At 22.7% G+C, this 22,200-nt stretch overlaps 7 protein-coding genes across 7 annotated transcripts; 4 read left to right on the top strand and 3 right to left on the bottom strand. All coding sequences in view use genetic code 6, as the record gives it.

The window, feature by feature from the left end:
- Positions 1 to 790: 790 nt before the first annotated feature.
- On the top strand, positions 791 to 3,383 carry TTHERM_00467350 (MFS transporter; the record flags this gene model as incomplete). The annotated part of the gene is made up of 2 exons (XM_001025031.3): positions 791 to 1,293; positions 2,063 to 3,383. The coding sequence occupies 2 exons, from the start codon at positions 791 to 793 to the stop codon at positions 3,381 to 3,383; spliced, it is 1,824 nt and encodes a 607-aa protein (XP_001025031.1).
- A 1,576-nt stretch (positions 3,384 to 4,959) lies between these two features.
- Positions 4,960 to 6,594, bottom strand: TTHERM_00467340 (hypothetical protein; the record flags this gene model as incomplete). Its single annotated transcript, XM_001025030.1, has 2 exons — positions 4,960 to 5,511; positions 6,034 to 6,594. 2 exons carry the CDS (start codon positions 6,592 to 6,594, stop codon positions 4,960 to 4,962), a joined length of 1,113 nt encoding a protein of 370 aa, XP_001025030.1.
- Positions 6,595 to 6,928: 334 nt separating this feature from the next.
- On the bottom strand, positions 6,929 to 7,174 carry TTHERM_00467330 (hypothetical protein; the record flags this gene model as incomplete). The annotated part of the gene is made up of 1 exon (XM_001025029.1): positions 6,929 to 7,174. One exon carries the CDS (start codon positions 7,172 to 7,174, stop codon positions 6,929 to 6,931), a length of 246 nt encoding a protein of 81 aa, XP_001025029.1.
- A 378-nt stretch (positions 7,175 to 7,552) lies between these two features.
- On the bottom strand, positions 7,553 to 8,723 carry TTHERM_00467320 (hypothetical protein). Its single transcript, XM_001025028.3, has 2 exons — positions 8,210 to 8,723; positions 7,553 to 8,149 (listed from the first exon to the last, which is right to left on the bottom strand). The coding sequence occupies exons 1-2, from the start codon at positions 8,681 to 8,683 to the stop codon at positions 7,736 to 7,738; spliced, it is 888 nt and encodes a 295-aa protein (XP_001025028.3). The 5' UTR covers positions 8,684 to 8,723; the 3' UTR covers positions 7,553 to 7,735.
- Positions 8,724 to 10,479: 1,756 nt separating this feature from the next.
- TTHERM_000467319 (endo alpha-1,4 polygalactosaminidase precursor) lies at positions 10,480 to 11,364 on the top strand (the record flags this gene model as incomplete). Its single annotated transcript, XM_012800253.1, has 1 exon — positions 10,480 to 11,364. The coding sequence occupies one exon, from the start codon at positions 10,480 to 10,482 to the stop codon at positions 11,362 to 11,364; it is 885 nt and encodes a 294-aa protein (XP_012655707.1).
- Positions 11,365 to 12,462: 1,098 nt separating this feature from the next.
- Positions 12,463 to 16,405, top strand: TTHERM_00467310 (hypothetical protein; the record flags this gene model as incomplete). Its single annotated transcript, XM_001025027.3, has 13 exons — positions 12,463 to 12,546; positions 12,655 to 12,852; positions 12,909 to 13,013; positions 13,097 to 13,162; positions 13,267 to 13,431; positions 13,484 to 13,562; positions 13,610 to 13,764; positions 13,830 to 14,106; positions 14,162 to 14,271; positions 14,657 to 14,974; positions 15,500 to 15,685; positions 16,100 to 16,162; positions 16,217 to 16,405. The coding sequence occupies 13 exons, from the start codon at positions 12,463 to 12,465 to the stop codon at positions 16,403 to 16,405; spliced, it is 1,995 nt and encodes a 664-aa protein (XP_001025027.3).
- A 1,348-nt stretch (positions 16,406 to 17,753) lies between these two features.
- Positions 17,754 to 21,504, top strand: TTHERM_00467300 (phosphatidylinositol-3,4,5-trisphosphate 3-phosphatase; the record flags this gene model as incomplete). Its single annotated transcript, XM_001025026.2, has 8 exons — positions 17,754 to 17,906; positions 18,035 to 18,127; positions 18,458 to 18,545; positions 18,698 to 18,833; positions 18,990 to 19,394; positions 20,308 to 20,389; positions 20,452 to 20,680; positions 20,741 to 21,504. 8 exons carry the CDS (start codon positions 17,754 to 17,756, stop codon positions 21,502 to 21,504), a joined length of 1,950 nt encoding a protein of 649 aa, XP_001025026.2.
- Between the last annotated feature and the right edge of the window lie 696 nt (positions 21,505 to 22,200).

Below are 22,200 nucleotides of genomic sequence, written 5' to 3'. Positions count from 1 at the left end.
GATTTTATGATTTTTACTTCTGTTTAAGAAAATTAAATTGATAAAAAATAAATTTTTTTTTCTTTATGATAAATTTATTATTTTATCAAATGTTATTTTTATTTTGTGATAAACCATTCAACAGTGTAAATGTTAAAGAAAACTTATATTTATTGATCATCAGTGATTTTATTGGATTAATGAAAAATGTGTAAGGTAATACAGAAAGAAACATTTTGTTTGAATGTATTTATATGCTTTTAATTTTTTATAAAAGAAAATCAGAAATTTTTATCTATGAGAGATAAATTGCAAATAAATTAGTTAAATAAACAAATCAAAACTTCGTAATTTAAGATAACCAATCTACTCAATTAGGTAATTAAGGTTATATGCATGTATTTTTTCTGTTTAATATATATAATATTTGTTTATTAATCTTTTGAATGCAAATTTTTTTTTAGAGATTGCATATTTGTATGTATCTATCTATTTTTATCAAAAGTAATATGTTCGTATGTATGTATTTCTTTGAATTGAATTAAGTTCATGCATGGCTTTTATTGCTTAATCAATCTCTTTTGTTTAGGAAATGTGTAAAAATGACTTTGATGATCAATCAATCAATATTCATTAAATCGCGAAGGATTTATGGAAACACTAACTTTAATATGAAATACTACTTAACTTATCAAAGTAAAGGTAAATAAACAAAAGGAAAACAAAAATAGTTAAGGAAAATTATTAATAAAAAGAAAAAAATAAATAAATTAATTAATTATAAAAGAAAGTATATCAGATATTGAAAATAATGGCTGAAGACGAAAAGATTAAGTCTTAGAATAATTTGAAAGAGTCATTACTTTCAAAGACAGATACAGGAGAAGCTAAAGCAAAATAGTATGTACCAAAAACAATCTTTGGTGCTGATGGTAACTTGATAGCGTTGTCAGTTATGAACTTCTTTTTGAATGCTGCTGTCTCAGTAATTACTCCTTTTTATCCAGGTATTGCAGCAGATAAAGGAGTTAATTAAACACTTATTGGTTTAATTTTCGCACTCAATCCTATCGGAAGTTTTTCCGTTTCTTTGTCTATTGGTTAAATGATGGGTTTTTTGGGTAAAAAAAATTTGATGTTTTATGGCTTGTTAATCTAAGTTCTCACAATTGTGACATTTGGTGTTGTATATTATATTGATAATTAGGGAGCTTTTATAGCTGTTTCTATGATTGCTCGTTTTTTCCAAGGAGCTTCTCGTTCCTGCTATGGTGCTGCTACTTTTGGTTACGTCCCATAATTATGGCCTGACTCGTAATTTCATTTATAAATTTTAGTTGTTATTAAATAAAGTTAATAATTTTACTTAATTTTACAAGCAAGCAATTAATATATCAATCAAAAATTAAAATACACTAATTTCAGATAATATCTTTAAAAAAACAATACTTCAAGAAATTCTCATAAATTAATTAATAATGAATGGTACTTCAGCCATAAAATCTGTTAATTATTTCATCACTAACTAATTAATTGATGAGAGAATAATCAATTTTAAATTTTAATTAGTTAGCTAGTATCAAGCTATCAAGCAAGCAATTATTTTAATAGTAAATATTAATTAATTTATTTAGGCAAGGTTATTGTTAAATGTACATCAAAAAAAAATAATTTAATATAAAAGCCAAAAAAAATAGATAAATTAATCAATAAATAAATAGCATACATATATACACTTGATACTAAAGATATTAAAACAAAAAAGCAAAGAAAGAATCAATTATTTTTAATAGATATTAATTAAGGAAACACTTGAATTATTTTTAAAGTGAAAATCTGTAATTTTGTTATCTTGCTTGCTTAACAAATTTGAAAAAAGAATTAAATTAAAAAGCAAAATAAAATGCTCGAAAAGAATATTGAACCCAAATGATTAAACATCTTTCAGTTATAAAAATTATGCTTTTTTAAATGAAAAAAATATTTGCAAAAACAAAATTTCTTTTAGTTAATATCATATTACTTACTTAATTAATGTGATGGTTTTATTAATAAAATTATATTTTTTATAAATAATCAACAGAATCCAAAAGAAAATTGGTATCATGGAAACAATGACAGCTATTGGTTTATTGCTTGGTCCTATGATTGGTTAAGCTTTGAATAATCTCGCTGGTGGTAACGCTGCTTTGGCTTACTAATTACCATTCTATGTTTTGAGTGGAATTTTCACACTCTGCATATTCACTGTAAAATGGTTACCTCCTGATGTTAAAAATAAAGTTGAAATCGATAAAGTAAAGGCAATAGATTGCATGAAAACAGGTCCTATTTTTTGGACTTTTTCTCTTATGACTGGAAGTGCAATTGCTAACACTTATATCAATCCATAATACACTAGACATATGGTCTCTCTTGGATTAGATGAAGGTAAAGCTGGATATGTTATTTCAGTTGGTGCCTTCTTTTACATGGTCTTCTTACACTTGATGCCACACATTTCCAAAAGACTTGATAAAAAGTTCATTATCACTCTCGGTACTTTCATATCGTTACTTGGTATCTTGGTTTAATCTCCCGAAACCTACTTAGGACTTCCTCTTGGGGGTGATCACTGGTATTTAGTTACAGTTGGTTAGTCAATTAATGGTATAGCCTCTGCAATGGTTATCCTTCCTATGATCCCAGAATTGATAGAACTTATTGTTGTTAACGAAATGAAGATTCGTAAAGTTGCCTAACCTGATCTCAAAATGATAAGAGCTTGCAGTGATATGGGTTCCAGTATTTTTGTTGGTGGTTATGCTCTTGGAACTTTCATTGGTCCTTTTGGAGGTTCTCTCCTTTATGATGTCTTTGGTGGTGGTGGCAATTCAGATCATGATGATGCTGTAGCCTTTAGGGATGAATCAAGAATTTTTGTTGGACTAGTTTTTCTTATCATGGTTTTATATATCATTTTTGGTAAAGGTTATCTTGGCTTGGTTTCAACTGCTAAGAAGCTTAAACTCTGCCAGAAAAAGAAGTCTCAAAACAACGAATAAGCTATTATCAAAAGATAGACTCTATTAGATCAAAGACAAACAAAGCATGTATCAAACAAGATAAATACTTCTGATAGTAATGGAATAAATAACACTACATTTAACGCCAATTCTATGAACTAACAACAGTAAAATAGAGATAGCGAAAAAGGAGAAAGCCAAGTAGGAGAGAGCTAAGAAGATAAATTCAAGCTTAGCGAGCACTCTGATGATGAGCTATTGTCAGATAACTCTCTTTGCGATGTCCTCTCAGCTGGAAGCGGTGGTGCTGGTGAAGATGGAGATAGTCACAACATCCCTGCTCCTATAATTGATTCTACTGGAAAGGAAAACGAAAATAATACATATTACTTTGAATGATGAAGATAAAAACAGTTGTTCCCTCGTTTTATAATTAATATTACTATTATATAAAATTATTAGTGTATATCTATCAGCCTACCATACTTAATTTAAGAGCTTAATTTGTTCAGGATATTAGAAATATTAATTAATTAATTCTATCAATAAATAAATTAATTAATTTATTATTATTAGACTTTGATTGATATAAATAAATAAGTTTATTAAAGTGATATTAAAAGCTATATAAAAGAAGGAATACATACATACATCAATCTATTAATGTTCGTTTTGGTTACATTATGAACATAAATTCCATTCATCAATTCATCGTTTATTCATATACCATAAATACATACATAAATACATTCATACTTAAAAACAAACTAATATATCTCATAAATAAATCCCTTCACAATGATAAGCAAAAAAATAAATAAACTTTTGAAGGAAAAAATAAACAAATAAAAATATAAGCATATGTTCATTCATGCATGAATACACAATAAAATTCTGAAGGAAACTTATCATTGATATTTTAGTTGCAAAAATATTGATTTTTAAAGATTTAAGTGAATAAAATAAAATTATAACAAAATATTATATTATAAAATAAGTAATAAAAAATGCATACGTTTTTATATCTGCAAATAGTTTTAACCAACTTTTATTCTGAGGGGTAATTTCTACCAAAATATTTTATTTATAATTTATTATTAATTTTTATTTACTAATTTATCTGTATTCCTTCTTAACTTAGGAAGTGTTACAATAGTTCCTTCAAACTTCCTTTTTTAGCTTTTTTGAGCTTTACTCTTTGACTTCTAAATTTTTACCATAATTAGATCAAAAAATCTATAAATTTTTTTTGTTTGGTTAATTTCCAATAATAATTTAAAGTTACAATTATTTAGAATCTTTATTTCCTTTTCTTAAACAATTAAGTATTTATACATTATTTAAAATTCCCTGAAAATTTTAAATTCTTTATTTTAAGATTTATTTTACTACAAATTTCTATTATTACATGCGTTTTTTGTGTTTTTATAGTTATTAAATTTTAAATTAGAGTGATTTTTTATAAAATATTAAAATTACAAAAAGGCAAAAAATTAATGATGTGTATTTAAAGTGAGAAAAAATAAATGAATTCAAAAGATGCAATTGAATGTTATTTCTTATTGAATATCTTAGAAGTTTATTATCTGCTTTAGTTTGATAGAAGATTTTTTTAAGTTTAAGTGAAGTATTTAGTGATTTACAGAGAAAGATATATATAAAGGAATAAAGTATAATAATATGGTAAAATTAAATTTGTATATGAAATAGATAGCTAGTCACGATGATAAAAGAATTGTTTTGATGTATTTTTAAAATAGGGAAATTAGTGAAGACTTCATTATAAAGGAAATAAATTTATTTACGAGTTATCATTTTGAATTATTGTTATTTCTTTTATAAATTTAATTGTAATTAAAAGAGGTAAGCCTTACTTAGATCACAAATTTGTAGCAACCCCAATTATTACTTTTTCTTAATTTTGTAAATTATTTACTCTCAAATAATCAAACACGCATTTAATAAAAGAATTTATTCACTACAAATTAATCAACTACTGCTTAAGCTCTTTACTGTTATCAATTAATGATTTAATATCTTCTTTCAAAATTTTCATGTATGCCACTAAATCTTTGTCATTTTCAAGCTTTAATGTTTTTAAATCATTGTATTCTTATATCTTTTCCTGCAACTCCAGATTATAATTTTATATTTTTATTCTTAACTCTTAAACTTTGTATTATTTACTTAATTAATTATTACTTTCTTGATCTATCAATTATTCATCATTTTATTTCCAATTTTATTATTTCCTTTCACTTAACTACTGTTAATAGCTAATCTCATGCTATTAATTTTCTCTAATGATTTCAAGATTTTTATAGCTGCTCTCCAACTGACCATTATCAGTTCTCCTAAAACCTTAATAATTCTAGCTTTTTTAGCCTTAAATATCTTAAATCCTTGTATTGTTGCTATTAAAACTATTATTCATAAAAAACTATTGTTGCTATTGTTAAATGAATTGAGATTAATTTTAAACTCTTTCTAACATGTCTCCATTCTATAGTTCTCTTTAATTGTAATCCTATTATAATTATAAATAAACATCTTTTTTCATTTTTTTAACATCAAAGTAGCAATTTTAAATCTAAATTCTAAAAATTGAACTACCAAATTAGTATGTCTATTTAATTGCTAAAATATTCTTATTAATCTTTGAATTTGCAAAATATTTCAAAAATATCTAAAAAATGCTAAGATTTGGTATATCTCAGCTAGAAACAAAATGAAAAATTAATAAACTGTAAAATCTCATTTCTTAAGACCTAATCACTTAAAACAAAGCATGAAATTTAAAAATTAATACTAAATTTGAATGAAAAAGTATTTATTTTTCCTAGTTGGCCTAAATATATTAGAAATTACAGTGTATATAAAAAATTTTTATCTAAATATATTAGTAAATATTTATTTCTTAGTATAGATTAAATAAGATAAAATAATTTAAGATATTCAATTTATTTAAAATAAATAGCTACTTTATTTCAATTAAATTAAATTTAAACATTTTTTATTATTTAGAATATTATTATATTTAATTTTTTACATTATTGAAAGAGTTTGCTTGCAAATTATTATTTTTGTTAGAGTTGGCTCCTTACATTTAGATTGAACTGATGTCTATACTTTTAATACTTCTGTGGGTAGCTTATTCATTATTATTAGCAAATGAATATTTCTTATCTGAATATAAAGGAGGTCTTTAAGTTTAATTATTTTAAATGTTTCCATTTCTTTAAGTGGTCGACATAAAACTGGTAGAAGTAGATGAATTATTTTCTAATCTTATAGGGACGAGTTTTTGTTTTTATTGCTGCTCAGAAAACCAATTTAAAATTTAACTTTCTTTTTAGGCAATTTTATTATAAGATTAATTCTTTTTCCATTACTAAATTGCATACTTAATAAGATTATCCTTTTTTGATACTAGAATTTAGTAAAGAAGGTTCTTTTATTTTTGCCTTGTTTCTAACTTTAATCTCCAAAATTCAAATAAATTCTTCAACTAAGCTTACTATCTCTAAAATTTAAAACTTTTTCCATTTTTAACTGTCTAAAAATATATTTTCCACTATTTAAAAACACTATCTTTTATTCTTTAACACATTTTATCTATTTTCTAGCTTATTGTTTATGTTATTGTATTTTATCTAATCCTCTAATTTTTTATGTCTTTTAGTAGATGAAAATATTTCTGTATGACATATTTATAATTTATATAAACTATCTTCAAATAGAACAGCTTCTGTAACTTTTTATGCTATTTTAAATCATAAAATAGATTTAATAAATAAAAAATAAACTTATTTTGAAGTAACTTACTTCATAAATGAAAATATTTATTTTTTTTAGAATTTAAAAAATGAATGAAAACAAACATAATTGTTAAAAATATGATGATCAATCAAATGAAATTTTAACAGAAATCCATTTTAAATATTTCAATTACTCTGTATTTCTGTTTCCATACTCTGATTGACTGCTTTCTCAAAGTTTGGTTTTAGAGAATATGAATCTATATTGCTAGTTCCCTAAACTTGTTTATAAGAAATATATTGAATCCATGTATTTCTTTTCATCGTCATTTAAATTTTTTACCTTTCCTTTTATATTTAATCTTTGACCGTTCTCCAGCCTTCAAACAATTCCTTTAATGTAATGATTTGTTAACCCTATTCACTTTCCATTTTTCTTTATCGCTATGTAGATATCTTATTTTAATTACACTTATTTCAAATTAAAATTTTTAAATATTTCAAAATAATTATTAAATTAAAATCATTAGAAATAATTAATAATAAAGTGATCAAATGAATGAATAATTAATAAACAAATATTAGTTTATAAAATATCTTTCAAATGAAAGAATTTTTTATTACAAACAACAAATAACAACAAATTAATTGTGTCTAAAATTAAAATGCATAGCATTGACTAGAACCCAAATTAAATTGTTAATGATAAAATGAGAATTTTTATTTTAAATGATAAATTTTGGAATTGATCATGGCAATTTTTCAATAATTGTTTTTATTTAGAAATAAGAAAGGAAATTGATTATTATTGATTAATTAATTATAACTAATACTCTGCATTACTACAAATATAAATTACGAGAATAAATTTATCAATTATTAATCATTCAAACAAATCAAATAATATTATATATATTTTTTATGGAAAAGCTAGATATTTTGTTCATTTTCTTCAAATTTTTTTAACTATTGTATCATTTTTGCTAAATTTTATCACAATTTTTCATTGGGAATGTGTTTATTACCTTAGCTGGTTCCTTTAAGGATATTTCTGTTTTGATTTACTTTAGCATATTTAGGATTGTGCTCTACTACACCTCTTGCTTAATCATTTTCAACATATTACTATCTTATAACTTATTTACCATACCCATTGCTTTAGTTGCCTTCTTCTATGGGTTAGATTTCTGAAACAAATGGCTAAAAGTCTTTTTCAGTAACGGGGAAGCCATCAATAATAGTCAATGTTGAAATACTTTTAACTAGTTGCTACCTATAATTGTGATAGTCTTCTTCTTGTAAGAAGAAAGTAGGACAACAGGGATTCTTCATTAAATTTAAATTGCTTAATTTAGGGAATTTGGACTTGCACAACATTATGAATTCATCTAAGTCTTAGATTTAATTCTATGATATTAAAATTATAAATGAGATATATGAATAATCAAATAAAAAAATAGCTTCTACCTTGATTAAGCTCAGGCACTCAAGTGATTGAAGTTGAGGGAATTCTTACAAGTTGCTAATTTGGTTTTCATCAATAATTAAAGTCACTAAATTGATAAATCTCTCAAGAGATCTGCCTGTCCTTAATAAGTTATTTGAAACATCTAAATGCTTAATTGCTTTAGGATCAGTGACGAATTCTTCGCTTAGTGATTTTAATTTCTTTGAACTCCAACTAACAGTATGTCCTTATTACATGGTTGTGAATTGATCAGTTGATTGTGTTTAATAGCTTTGTTGAGTAAAATGAGTGAGCTGCTGGCTGATTAAATGAATATTGAAGAATCTAAAAATAATTAACACTATTTTGTTCCTTATTTTTTTATAGAAATTTTACACTTTTTTAATATAATTATTATAGTTTGAAATGACAGATATAAACAAAGCAAGAAATTTTTCTTTTATATTAAATTATAATTCATAATCCCTCACCATTACCTTAATTTTCCATATAAAAATAAAGTATTATCTAAACTTGTAAATTATGCCATCACAAATTTTTCTCTGAATGTAAGATATTGTCTTATTCTTTGTAAATAATATATTCTTTTTATACATAATATATTCTTTTATAGAACTGACCTCAAGCAGCTGAAATAAACAAAGTATTCTTCCTATAAAATAATAAAAATTCATAAAAATATTACACAATTCTGCTCAGATTATTTCTAATTGCATTCAACTTTTGAAAAGTATGTAATCATCAATTTATGTTAGTCTCTAAATTTAATCTAAATAAATTAGATTAGTACTACTACTTTTATATTTGTCTAATATACCTTAAAATTGTGATGAACTGAAATGAGGAAAAGACCATTTAAATTAAATAAGAAGATTTCTTTCTAGCCATACAAAATTTCAAATAATTATTTAGCTTACTTTAAAAAAATACAAATTTTCTGAAATTATAGCTTGAATTTTTAATATTTCAAATATTATAATTAATAATCCTAAGTTGTTTAAATAAAAATATTTATTCACTACTATAAAAAGAATTATTATTTAAAATTTATATATTAATTGAGAAAATTCAGATCTACTTTTATATTTATGCACATTTATCAATCATAAACTAATATCAAATATAAATTTTAATAAATATAAACTGTAAGCTTTTCAATAATCGCAGTATTAATTTTTAAATTACTCTATTAAAAATTAAAAAAAAAGACTTAAGTGTGACTCATTAATATTTTTTTAATGGTTTTTCAAAAATTTTATTTTACACAGTAATAATTTTATTGAGAGGATATTATATTTGTTAATGACATTTTAATATTTTTATTAATATTACCAAAATTTTCAAATTCATATAAGGATATGTATGTAGATAAAAAAAATTTTAATTTTGTTCAATTGATTAATATACTTAAATAGATAAAACATAAACTTGATTAAATTTAATATAATTTTGATAATCATCTAAGAAATAATAATATATTATACTTAATATTATATAATTGTTATTTAAATATTTATCTTCAATATGTTGATTTTTTTATATTCTAAAATGGTAATCTTTTATTAATGAAGAATTTATTTATCAATTTTAAACATTTTATGAGTCTTTTAGATTATTACTTTTTTAAATAAATGAATTTTTGTTATTTATCAAATTAAAAACCCTTTTAAAACTTATTTTATTTTTATTGAGATAGATAGTATTATTATTGAAGATTATTATGCACATTTATCAATATTATTAATTTGATTTAAATTTTTAAAAAGGATATTTGATCAACTGTTATAAAAAAATGTTAAAAAGTAAATGATAATAATGAATAGATATTTGAAATAAATTTTATTCAATAAGATATAATAGATTAATAATAAATATTTTTATATTAATATTAACTAATAAAATACTATGAATGGAACAAAATAAGCTTTAAAAATATTGAAAGATGTATGCTATCATCACATACATATAGAAATTATTATTTTAGAGATAATATTTAATAAATAAATTAATTAATAAGACTATAAATTAAACTCAATTGAATTATTTATTACTTATTATTTTTATTAATTTAAAAAATTTTTATTTTAAATCTAAAATTATAAATATGATTATTTCTGATATAAATTATTCAAATCTTTCAATTTTAATTTGCTAAATTTTATTTTTATAGACTTAGGTTATGAATGGAATGAAATAGTGAATATTTTTTTATGCTTTAAAATAAAATATCTTTCATATTCATAATTAAATAAAATAAAATTGAATAAAAATGCTCAAAAATACTTTCTTCATATTGGTGTTAACTTTTTTATTTGTAGATGCAAATGGTTATGTTAAAGTTGTTCCTAAAACTACTTTTTAATACCAACTCCAAGGAACTATTGATATCAGTGTAAATGCTTAAGTTTACTTTATCGATTTATTTGAAGGTATAAAATAAGGAGCAATTTAGAAATTAAAAAACCTTGGAAAAGTTGTCTTTTGTTACTACTCTGCTGGCTCATATGAAGATTTTAGACCAGATGCAAGTAATTTTCCAAAATCAATAATTGCTGGATAATATAATGGTTACCCAAATGAGTGGTGGCTTGATATAAGAAACTTTTAAACAAGTGGGCTTGCTTAAATAATGTAAAGCAGAATGGATTTAGCTGCTCAAAACGGTTGTGATGGAGTTGACCCTGACAATGTGAATGTCTATTAAAACCCCAATGATTCAAAGTTGAAAATAACTTACCAGTAGTAGCTTGACTATAACCTGTTTCTTGCAAATTATGCTCATTCTAAAAATTTAGCTATTGCATTAAAAAATGATGGAGATCAAATAAATGATTTGATTAATTATTTTGATGTTGCTGTTAATGAATCATGCAACGAATTAAATGAATGCAGTTATTTAGATAAATTTGTATCTCAAAATAAAGCAGCTTTTGGTATTTCATATCGTGATTTGTATCCAAGCTAAACAAAAGACTGGTAAAATATATGCAAAAGTTAAATGGATAAATCTTATACATGGATATTAAAATATCAATCATTACAATCATAAATAGAATAATGTGGTTATGGATTAACTAATACTTTTAGCTCTAATAAAAAATAACTATTAGACAAAATAATTTTGTTATTTATTTTAATTAATTTATTTTTTTGAGGATTTATTTTAGTAGTTTTATTACATTTGTTATTTTAAAATAGAAAAAATAAAAATTTGTTTGGTTTCATTAAGTTTGTTTATTAAAAATTTACCTTATTTAATTTTTATATACTTTGATCTATTTAAAATAAAAAATGATTTGTTCAAAATAGTAATTTCGGTTTAATTCAATTTTTTAAATTTACATCAATAATTAATTTTTTATTAAATAAATATTGAACTTTTAACTATTTATATTATATTTATAATAATTAATTATACAAATTATCATAAATCCGTACTTTTTATCATCTTTAAAAAAATATTGGTTATAGATTTTATTATTAAGATTGTTTTAAGCTTAGCCTTTTTTTTTCGAATCTTCATCATTGACTGTATTAAACTGTAGGATTTTGAGTCTGATAGCATTCATAATTTTATTTTACTGAATGAGCTAAAGCTTAATGATAATTAAATTATATTTATTTTTTTATTTTTAAACTAAATATTATAATTAAAAATAGTAATTTGCAGTTATATATTACTCATTATCTTTGTTTCTTAAATATGAAATCATTTAATTTTTAATAAATATATTCCAATTCTCAAAAATAAAAAAAATAATAATAGATAAATACAAAATTTTATTTGACATACACAATATAAATTAAATGTAAATAGTTATTATTAACAATTGTAAAATAATGTGCATAAATATCAATTAGAAATTTTTAAATACTGAAATTGTTGTTATATAATAATAAGCATTTAAATTCGCTTTGATTTGTTTAATATTTTTAAATATAAATATTATATCTATTACTGAATTAACTTAAAAATGCAGTATAAACAAAAAATGATATTTTAAAGATAATATTTTATAAAAATGATATTAAAATTTTTTGAATAATTGCCATATTAAAAATTTACTGAATCACTAAATAATAAATTATCGTGTTTAGTTCATCTAAATTTAGTTATAAAGCAAATTTTTATAAATTTACAAAACAGTAATAGATAGCTAAAGCAAACAAAGATAATTGATTTTTTTAGATTTAATAGAATAATTATTTAAATAGGAAAGCTATTTATTTTATTTAGGATAGAATTAATTGAATGAGAATTTTAATTGTAAATGGCTACTCCAAGAATAAGTCAGGGATTAAGAAATTTGCAGATTTTCATTATTTAATTATGAAGGTAGAGTATTTAAGATTACTTACAAATACTTGAATTAAATAGAGGCATTTATATTTACTAGTTAGTTAATTATATTTGCACACTAATATAAAATTTTGTAAATAAAAGATTATGACTGAATAAAAGGAGTTAGTTGATACTGAAACAGAGTTTTTTATTCGTGATAAAAACAATTTAGATGACTATTTATACGAAATAGAAAGCTCTCATTTAAAAAAAGAAGCTGCAAATAATTTTGATTAATTAGATATGGTTTTTGTAATTGGAGATACTAATGTGAGACCTTGGTCTCCTTCAATGAGAAAAGTAAATAAAGGCATATATATGTCTTTCCAAATAAAAGTATTTTCTAATTTAAAAAGATTTTAACCTTGATGAGGATGTGTTTAAGAGTAAAAAAATATCTATTTGCTTCTGCTTGGGGCATGCAAGCTTTAGTTTTTTTAAGTGCTTCAAATATGGAGAAAGTAAATTAATATTTTGAATATATAAAGATGATAGATTTATGGATGGAAGAGCTGAATATCTTCTCAATTAAAATATAAAATAGAATATTAATATCATTAATGGAAATGGAGATGGAGGAAAGCTAAGCGACATTCAAACTACCAGTTCTGTAAAAAAAAACTTTAAAAACTTTTATCTAACTTAAATATTAATATCTAAAGATTTTATCCAACTTTTTTATTAATTAATTAATTATTAATTTTTGATAACTAGAATTTGAAGAGCATAAAACCTTCAGACTATTTTTTAGACAACACTACTGGTGATTTGTACGGATTCAATTATGAAACTAATGAGTGGATTCCAAAAGGGAACTGTGGTCTTCATTCGAGGAGATCTGCTTAAGAATTTCAATCCCTAGGCAAATTTATATTAAAAGTATTTACATGTTTTTATAAATAATTAGCTTATGTTTATTTCATGATTATAGGCTCCTGTTTATAAACCAAACACAGAACATAAAGAGAAATACAAGCTTTATAAGTCAAGAAAATATGAGGAAACATGCAGTAATTTTTTAAAAAATACTTTGTAAGGCTTAACTAGAATTATTTAGGAATTAAAAAGATGCACATGCATCACTGGGCTTTCTAAGATTTGGATGACGAATTTATAATTCCATTAAAGAATAACTGGGATATTCATACATTTGCTTTCGTAAATCCATCTAAACATTTCAACGTTCTTGCAGATTCCGAAAGAGGAGCTATAGTAAAATAATTAAATAAAAGAATAATTTGATTATTAGATTGATAAAATTAACAATATCAAACAAGGTTGTAGAAATGGAAAACATACTTGCAGTACTGTTTGCAACTAACACTAAATATCCAAACACAATATAAATTCTCAGAAATTTTATCTGGAATACTTTGAAAAAAATAAAGTCTCATCAAGGGTAAAATGCTCCAAGTATTTCCTCTTTTTAGTTTATTTAGAAAGAGTCAACTATAGAAGAAACACTTAGAAAGTAAAAAGAGAAGGGAAAAAGAATGGCTCTTGTTTTGCTGAATAAAAGAGCATCTTAAATGGGATTTCATTAAGTTGAATCTGGTAATAAAAGAATTTTTTAACTTTTTAAAACTTATCAAATCTCAATTTAATAAAGATGACAATAAAACATACACAAAAAGTGACGTATTTTTACATGTTGGATATTCTGCAAAAAAGTCTCATGTGCCTCAGTTCGTCTTCCACAACATGGTTAATGATAAAAAAGTAACATTTTTATTAAAAACATAAATTTAAAAATCTATTCAATTGATTTTTACCAAAAAAATTGAAATATGGAAAAATTTAATATCTAAAAATGGAATGAAAAATTAAGAATAATTGAATAGTGAAAAAATATTATAAATTAATTTTATTCTCAAATTTAATATTTATTTATATTATTATGATTAGATACCAAAAAATAATTAATTTATAGCTTACTATCATCTATTTATTTAAAGCATGAACGAGATTTCTAGAGAAAATCGAATTTAAATAACAATAAAAATTTTATTTTTCTTATTTTTATAAGGTTAATTTACTTTCAAGCATTTAACTTACTTACAAAAAAGATAAAATGCAATAACCTTTAACTTATATTTAATAATAGTTGAAGATCAAGGAAGGTTAGTTAAAAGTATCACAAAATGATCCTGCCAACAATAGGTACTTTGACAATGAAGATTTTGACATAATTGATGAAAATCAAAGTACAATTCTTAAGAATACTTAGACTTTTACTGATTTTCATACAAAACCAAATGAAACAATTACTGATAGCAACACAAAACCTTCTTAGAGCTAAAGAAAATCAATGCAATTTAAAATATCACTTAAAAAACAAGAGAATTTGTACACATCAGGAGGAATACGAAAATTTTTGCATCCTACAATTTCAAATGAATTACTCGATTTTAACAAGTTGTGGGTAAAATTGATTTTTAAATTGATATTTTAATTTGCATAATTTAATGGACTAAAGCAAATATTTAAAATTAAATTATAGTAACTTAAGAATATAACTATTTATTTATGACAGACACTATCAATTTTTATTTATTTTTTTTATTTAGATGGAAAATTAAAAACATAAAAGCTAGAATGAAATTTAAATTGTGGACATCAATCAATTAACTATTTAAATATTTTGAATAAAATTTTTTTAAAGCATGAATTGCTTTTTTATCAAAAAGTATTCTACTTTTAAATTAAATCAAAGAAAAATTTAATGTAAATTTAAGGAAAAGATTAATAAAAATTTAAAAATACCTTTTGATATTGAATAAACTCAAAATTTTAATTCTAATTTCTTTGAAAATGTTAAAAATACTTTGAGAGATTATTGTTTATATCAATATGGTACATGCAATATAAATTCTTGAAAAAACAAACTCCAACTGCCATAATGAGTTACCTTAAATTAGCTAAGATTAAAACTATTTTTTTAAAATAGGTTCCAGGAAATTTGTCGAATCCTGAAAATAATTTAAAAAGAGGTTTATTTGTGCCCAATCAAACAGGAGTTTCTTTTATGTCAAACAAAACAAGGAAAACAAACTAATCAAGGCTATAGACTACTGATTCTTCTACAACTCTAGTAAAAAGTAGGACTCAGAGAGGCAAAGATTTCGGAGAATTTGTATAATACATTTATTTACTATTTAATATTTTATAAAGTGTTTATGCAAAAAAGAGATAGAATTTTATAATTTATTGGTTTAGATTAGAGCAATCAATCATCTACTTTAATTCAAGTTTTTTTCAAATATTTGTGTGTAAGCTATTAAAGAAATTAGAGTGATGTTTAGGATATTACAGAATAATAAATTCGATTAATTTTTATAGAACGAAACTAGTAAAAATAATATTATTCATCAATCAATTGTATACAAAACAAATTAATTTGTAGACAATTATTATTTTTGAAGGAAAATTATATTTTTAAACAGAGGCAATACATTTATTTAAAAAATATTTTTTAAATTTAAAAATATTAAAAAATTTTTAAAGATGTTTTAATTTATTAACGAATTTAATAAAATAATATGATTAGAAATCACTTTTTGTTGATTCTCCATACATATCTCCTGACGAAATCTACAAAAAAGATATAAAAGTAAATTAAAGTATGTTGACTAAATTCAAAAACAAATGAATTTTTTTTTATTAGGAAAAGAATGAAAAAATAATAGGTGATAAAGATTTTAGAGTTGGAGCTGCACATTATGATCACAACTCAATTTATAAAAGTTAATCAGACTTTAATTCTGGATGTCCTCCTTCCAGCTATTTTAGACATTAATTCAGAATATAAAATAAAAATAAATGGATAACAGAATAAAACTTTAAACTTGTTTGAAATAATCAATGTTCATAAGATATTTTTTTGTCTTATTAATTTTGGGCCAGTATTTTAGTTGGTTGCTTTGTTGTAAACATTGAAAAATTTATTTTTTTTTAAAGCAAATTTTCTTGCAATAAATTAATTCCTAGTAAAATTTATTATGTAAAGTAGATTATTTATTTTAATTTTCAAGAGATTTAAAGCATAGATGAGATAACAATTCTTTGATGCGTGTAATAACTTTGTTATTATCTTATATATCTATTATTATGAAGATATTAAATGTATTTAAATTACTAAACATAAAAATTAGAGTAAAAAATCAACTAAAATAACTAAAATGAATAATTATATTAAAATATTTTATCAATACTTCCAATTTTATTTTAAAAAATTTTATTTTTAAACAAAATTTATATTTAAGGAAATATTTTTGAAAAAACTTCGTAAACATTTTTCATAAAGTAAATTGCATATTTATTTTTGTAATAATTGACCCAAATTTTTTTTTTTTTTGGAATGAAATAAATTGTAAACGTAGAAACAAACAGATTAAGAATTCTGTGCAATTTTTTCTTTTTTCGATTAATTTCGGAACGTTAATTAATAAAAATAATTAAATCATTAAGTAGATTTCTAAAAATAAATAGTACAATTAAATAGCAAATATTATTTGAATTATTTTTAGATTGGATTTTATTTATTTTATCAGTTGATGTATCAGAATGAGTAACGTAAATATTAAAGCTATTAAATCAAAAAAGGTATAATATTGATCAGCACTTATTCAATAGTTAAATAAATAAATAAATAAAATTAGTCTTTACTGGAACTCTAATTTTGAGTTTACCACTTAATTTTAAGACTTGAATTATTTTTTTAAAATCCTATTAAAATAATATACAAAAAAGTAGAAGATGGAATCAATGAATGAATGAATCAAATGTGTACTCAAACAAAAAAATTTACTATTTTTATTCCTTTTTCATAAATAATTAAAATCACTAATTTTTTTGATTTGCTTCTTTACTTATCAATGCTTTTTGCAACAAGCAAGCAGGCAAGCTAAATAGATAGATAGCAGAGATGAATGCCTAATAATTAGTTTATTATTTAAGTAATGATTATGCTTTAACCAGGGGAAAAGTATTGAAGCTTTATCAAACATTAAATTTGAATATTAAAAATTAATAAAAAATAATAAAGAAAACAAAAGCCAAAGATTGATAATAATTATTAATTAATAAGTAAATAGAAGAAGAAAAAGAATAAACAAGAAGAGATAAAAGAAGCCCATTGGTTTCACTCTAAAGTTCGTTCTTAAAAAAAAGAAAGTGTGCTTAAATATAAAAAGCAAAGCGTAATGAATTTCTTAAGAGAAATCGTTTCTGGTCCTAAAAATAGGATGAAGGAGGATGGTTATAATTTAGATTTGACCTATGTCTGTCCAAGAGTTATTGCCATGAGTTATCCAGCCTCCGGAGTGGAGAGCGTTTACAGGAATCCTATTGACAAAGTAATCTATTGGGCAAATAAATAATATTAAAAAGCACATCCAGCATTCTGCTTATTAACAAATTTAAGATCTACACTTAACCTAGAACTGGTGAAAAATAGTTTTACAATGTTTTTTATATTCAATAGGTGACTAAATTTATCAAGTCCAAGCACTAAAACAACTTTTTAGTTTTCAACTTAAGTGGTAGAATGTACAACTACGCTAAATTTGAAGACTAGGTAACTTTGAATTTATTGTATAGTATCAGAAATTAATTCAGTCAATCATTCACTCACTCACTCACTCGTTTGATTTAATATATAATCAATCACTATTGCCAACAATAAGCAATATATATTTTTTTTTATATATCTACACAGCAATTTATAAACAAGATTAAGCAAGCAACCCATAGATAAGCAAGCAAATATATATATATTTTTATATGAATATTATTTTTTACTATTAATTCTCTCAGTTTGGAATAAACTTGTTTGATTGCTTACTTTCTTACTGAAAGAATTTATCTAAAATAATAATGAAGTTATTTATTTCTTTTAATAAATTAGGTATTAGATTTCTAGTGGGAAGATCATCATTCACCGCCAATACACACTCTCTTTTTAATATGCTAAAAAATGCAAATGTTTTTAAAAGGTAATTTACTCATAAAATATAAAATTTTTATGCTGGCTTACTAATTATTGGTCATATTAATTTCAATCTTTTAGCTAAAAGCAGCATTATGATATCCTAGATTTAATAGCAAGAGACAGAACATTTTAAAAATTATTTTACTAATAAAAAAGCAAAAAAAGAAAACGTTTGCATTATTCATTGCTTAGCAGGCAAAGGCAGAACAGGAACAATTATATGTTGTTTTCTAATTTATAGCGGTATAATTGATACAACTGAAGATGCATTAAACTATTACTCCAAAAAAAGGTAAAAATTATAGTGTATTTTTCAAGCTATCTCTAAAGCGATTTAAAGTTGCTCAAGTTATTTACAAATGAAACTTAGCAATTGATCGCGTCAATTTTATCAGTTATTATTTAACCATTTTATACAATTTAGTTGATTTATTTTTGTTTAATTTAGATTTATTTAAGAAGGCTTTGGTGTCAATCAGCCTTGCTAGATTAGATATTTAGATTACTTTCATGAAATACTTAAAAATAGAGAAACCAGCCCAATTTATCCCAAATTAGTTTATATAAAAAAAATAGTCTTTTATGGAAGGCCTAACTTTAATACATAAAAAGGATGTAGACCATATTTTGATATTGTTTATGTTAGAACAAAATAGCTTATTTTTTCGACCAAAAAAACTTATTAAGAAGCACCAAAATTTTTAGAAGGTGATAGTTATGAATTTGAATTTGAGTAATAAGTAGCGTTGTGTGGAGATCTTCTTATAAGAATTAAACATAATGGATACTATAAAAATCAAAAAATTGCTAGAATATCACTCAATACAAGCTTTGTTCCTGATGAAAACGTCAAGTAAAATATTAATTAATTAATTAATTTTTAGGCAATTTCACTAGCAAAAAGTTAAAAAGTATAATTGACTTGAAAAATTGCAAAAAATGCTCAAAAAAAATCATTTTAATTTAAAAAACCTGTAAAAAGGCTTTTAAAATTCTTTAAATAGCTAAAATTTTGTTATATAGCAAGCGTACCTTCAGCAAATCTAGCAATTATTTAATGAATAAAATATGTTAATTTAATTTTAGATTAAGTTAATTAATATGTAGAAAAATAAGAAGTGCTAATTTGCAAAAATGAATATCTAAGTGATTTTATTTAGATTTAAGTAAATTTTTGTGGAAATTATGCAATCTTTAAAATTCTAAAAATAAATAGAGAAAACAAAATAGTTCATAGCATTTACTTATTTTTTAGCAAGTAAAAATTGCAATAATTTTGATTAATTAGTTTACTTTTTAATTGGTAGAATTTAATTAAAAACCTTTACTTGAAATAAAGTAACACAGTTCGAATCAAATATATCATTAAATATTCAAAGATAAATAAATAAGTAATTCTAACCTTAAAAGATTAATCAACGAAAAATTTAGAAATTTACCATTGAATCTACAAACAAATGTAACAAAATATTCTTAATTTAGATTACAGCCTAAATTTTGTGAAATTCAGAAAAGAAATTACTTGCAATAATAGCTAAGCAAACAAACAATTAATTATTTTTGTGTAAATAAAAGAGGAAATTTCCCATATAAAAAATTGCATAAAAGGGTATGAAATAAATAAATAAAATAAATTCAGAGTTAATTGAAACAAATATTTGATAACTTTCATGCTTGCTTCTAGAATAAATGCCTTTTACATGTTTAACTTAACCAAAAATAAAATTATAAATCACTATTTTACAAAGTAATAACAAAAATAATAGGGTATTGAGATTTAAACTTGAAGAATTATCTCCAAGCAATTTATTAAAAGATTCCAGATTTCCAAAAACATTTACTATTGAAGTATTAATTACTTAATTTTTATTTTTAAATTTGAGAAGTAAGACTTTATTTTCTTAATAAAGATTCATTTTGGACAATTCTGCAACTGCACTAGATTTACTTCATTTAAAGACAAATGTAAGATATGCAGTCCTTAAATATAAAAAGAAAAGGAGTACTGGGAAATAATGCATCGAATTTTAAAAAATTATTATCCCCTTGATAAATAAGAATAAAGAAATTTACTCTTTGGGAATCCAAATTCTGATGATATTTAACAAGTATTGCAAAATAAATCAGTAGAAAAATAATGTAAATTTAAATTAAAACAAACAATTTATATCTTATGAAAAATATTTTATTTATATTTAGACTAAAATAATACTTTCAAGTTTGATACTCAATAAGATAAGTTTATTTAAGAGAGTGATGTTTAAAAGAAAGAAAATGGCAAAATGAACTCTGATATAGAAGAAGTGAAAGAAAATTGCTCTCCTACTAAACAGCTTGACAAAAACTTCTAATTTGACTAATGTAATAACAACGGTGAAGATGAAATAGTTTCGCCTATAAAGATAAGAAAAAGGTCAGATGTGAGACATAATTTTTATTCAGAAGACTAAGCCTTATCAAGTAAAAAGATTTAGAAGAATTAAATAAGAATCAATACATCATAGAGTGCAACTAATAATAAAGAAAATGTAAATACTTAAAGCAACACTAAATTATTAAATGGATCGCAAGGATAAATGTAAATCAATTAATAGGTTGCTAACTAAAATGAATTAGAGATCGATAATTAGCAAGACAACAACGAAGATAATGATGACTATGATAACGATGAAATTAATGACATTCCTGAAGGACCTCCATCTCCTTTAAGCCCTAAAAATTCTTATGCAAATAAAAATGAAAATGATACAGATATTGATTCGCCCTATGAAGACTCTCATCCTAATATCCCTAAAAACTCTTAAAACTTCAGCTAATTTTCAAAGGGATATAAGCAAACTTCCAATTTATTGCTGTTCGATAAAGATTCATTTGATGACTTACACAATGACTCAGATGATCCTGCCCCTCAAAAGCCATTCTAAGGTGATAAAATTTTTGTAAATAATATGAAGCATTAATGAGACTAAGTAATATCAAAGAAACATATTATAAAAGAAGAATTAGCCAAGCAACTAAACGAATTATTTATTAATGAAATAAAAGAAGAAGCATTAATGAATATATTATACCATCATACCAAACTCTGTCTAACTAAAACTAAGTCAATATAGTTAATTAATTGAATCAACAAAAAAGCAAGCAAGCAAGAAATCAATCAAATAAATAAATAGAAAATTAGCCATGAATATAATTAATTACTTAGATTGATTTATTGCTTTAAATTTTCAGTTATTTAGTTAAAATAGAATAAAAAAAATATTATAGACAATTTTAATTTACTAGTAAACATATTCAAACAACTTAATCATTTATTTTTGTTAAATGTCATCAGAGCTATAAACAAATAAAACTTCCTCAAATCAAATCAAACAAACAAACAAATAAATAAAAATAAAGTAACCTTAAATTTTCATCAATTAACAGCTAGCACCTCTTAGCTAAAAACAACTTATTTAAACTTTTTCTTAAGCTATATTTTTAAATATCGATGCTCATATCTTTGATCTGCTTAAATGAATTCAAAAATAAAGGTTATTTCTATCTATCTATCAAATGTTGAGCTGAATTAATAAACAAACTTTATTGATTTATAAAGTATAAATGTTAAATTAATAAATAAATAAGTTAATTAACCCAAAATTAAAGTAAAAAATTAA

This window comes from Tetrahymena thermophila, assembly GCF_000189635.1.
Source record: "Tetrahymena thermophila SB210 genomic scaffold scf_8254371, whole genome shotgun sequence".
Classification (NCBI taxonomy): Eukaryota; Ciliophora; class Oligohymenophorea; order Hymenostomatida; family Tetrahymenidae; genus Tetrahymena; species Tetrahymena thermophila.
Note: the sequence above shows the minus strand (reverse complement) of the source record. Positions and strands in the feature narration are given on the sequence as shown.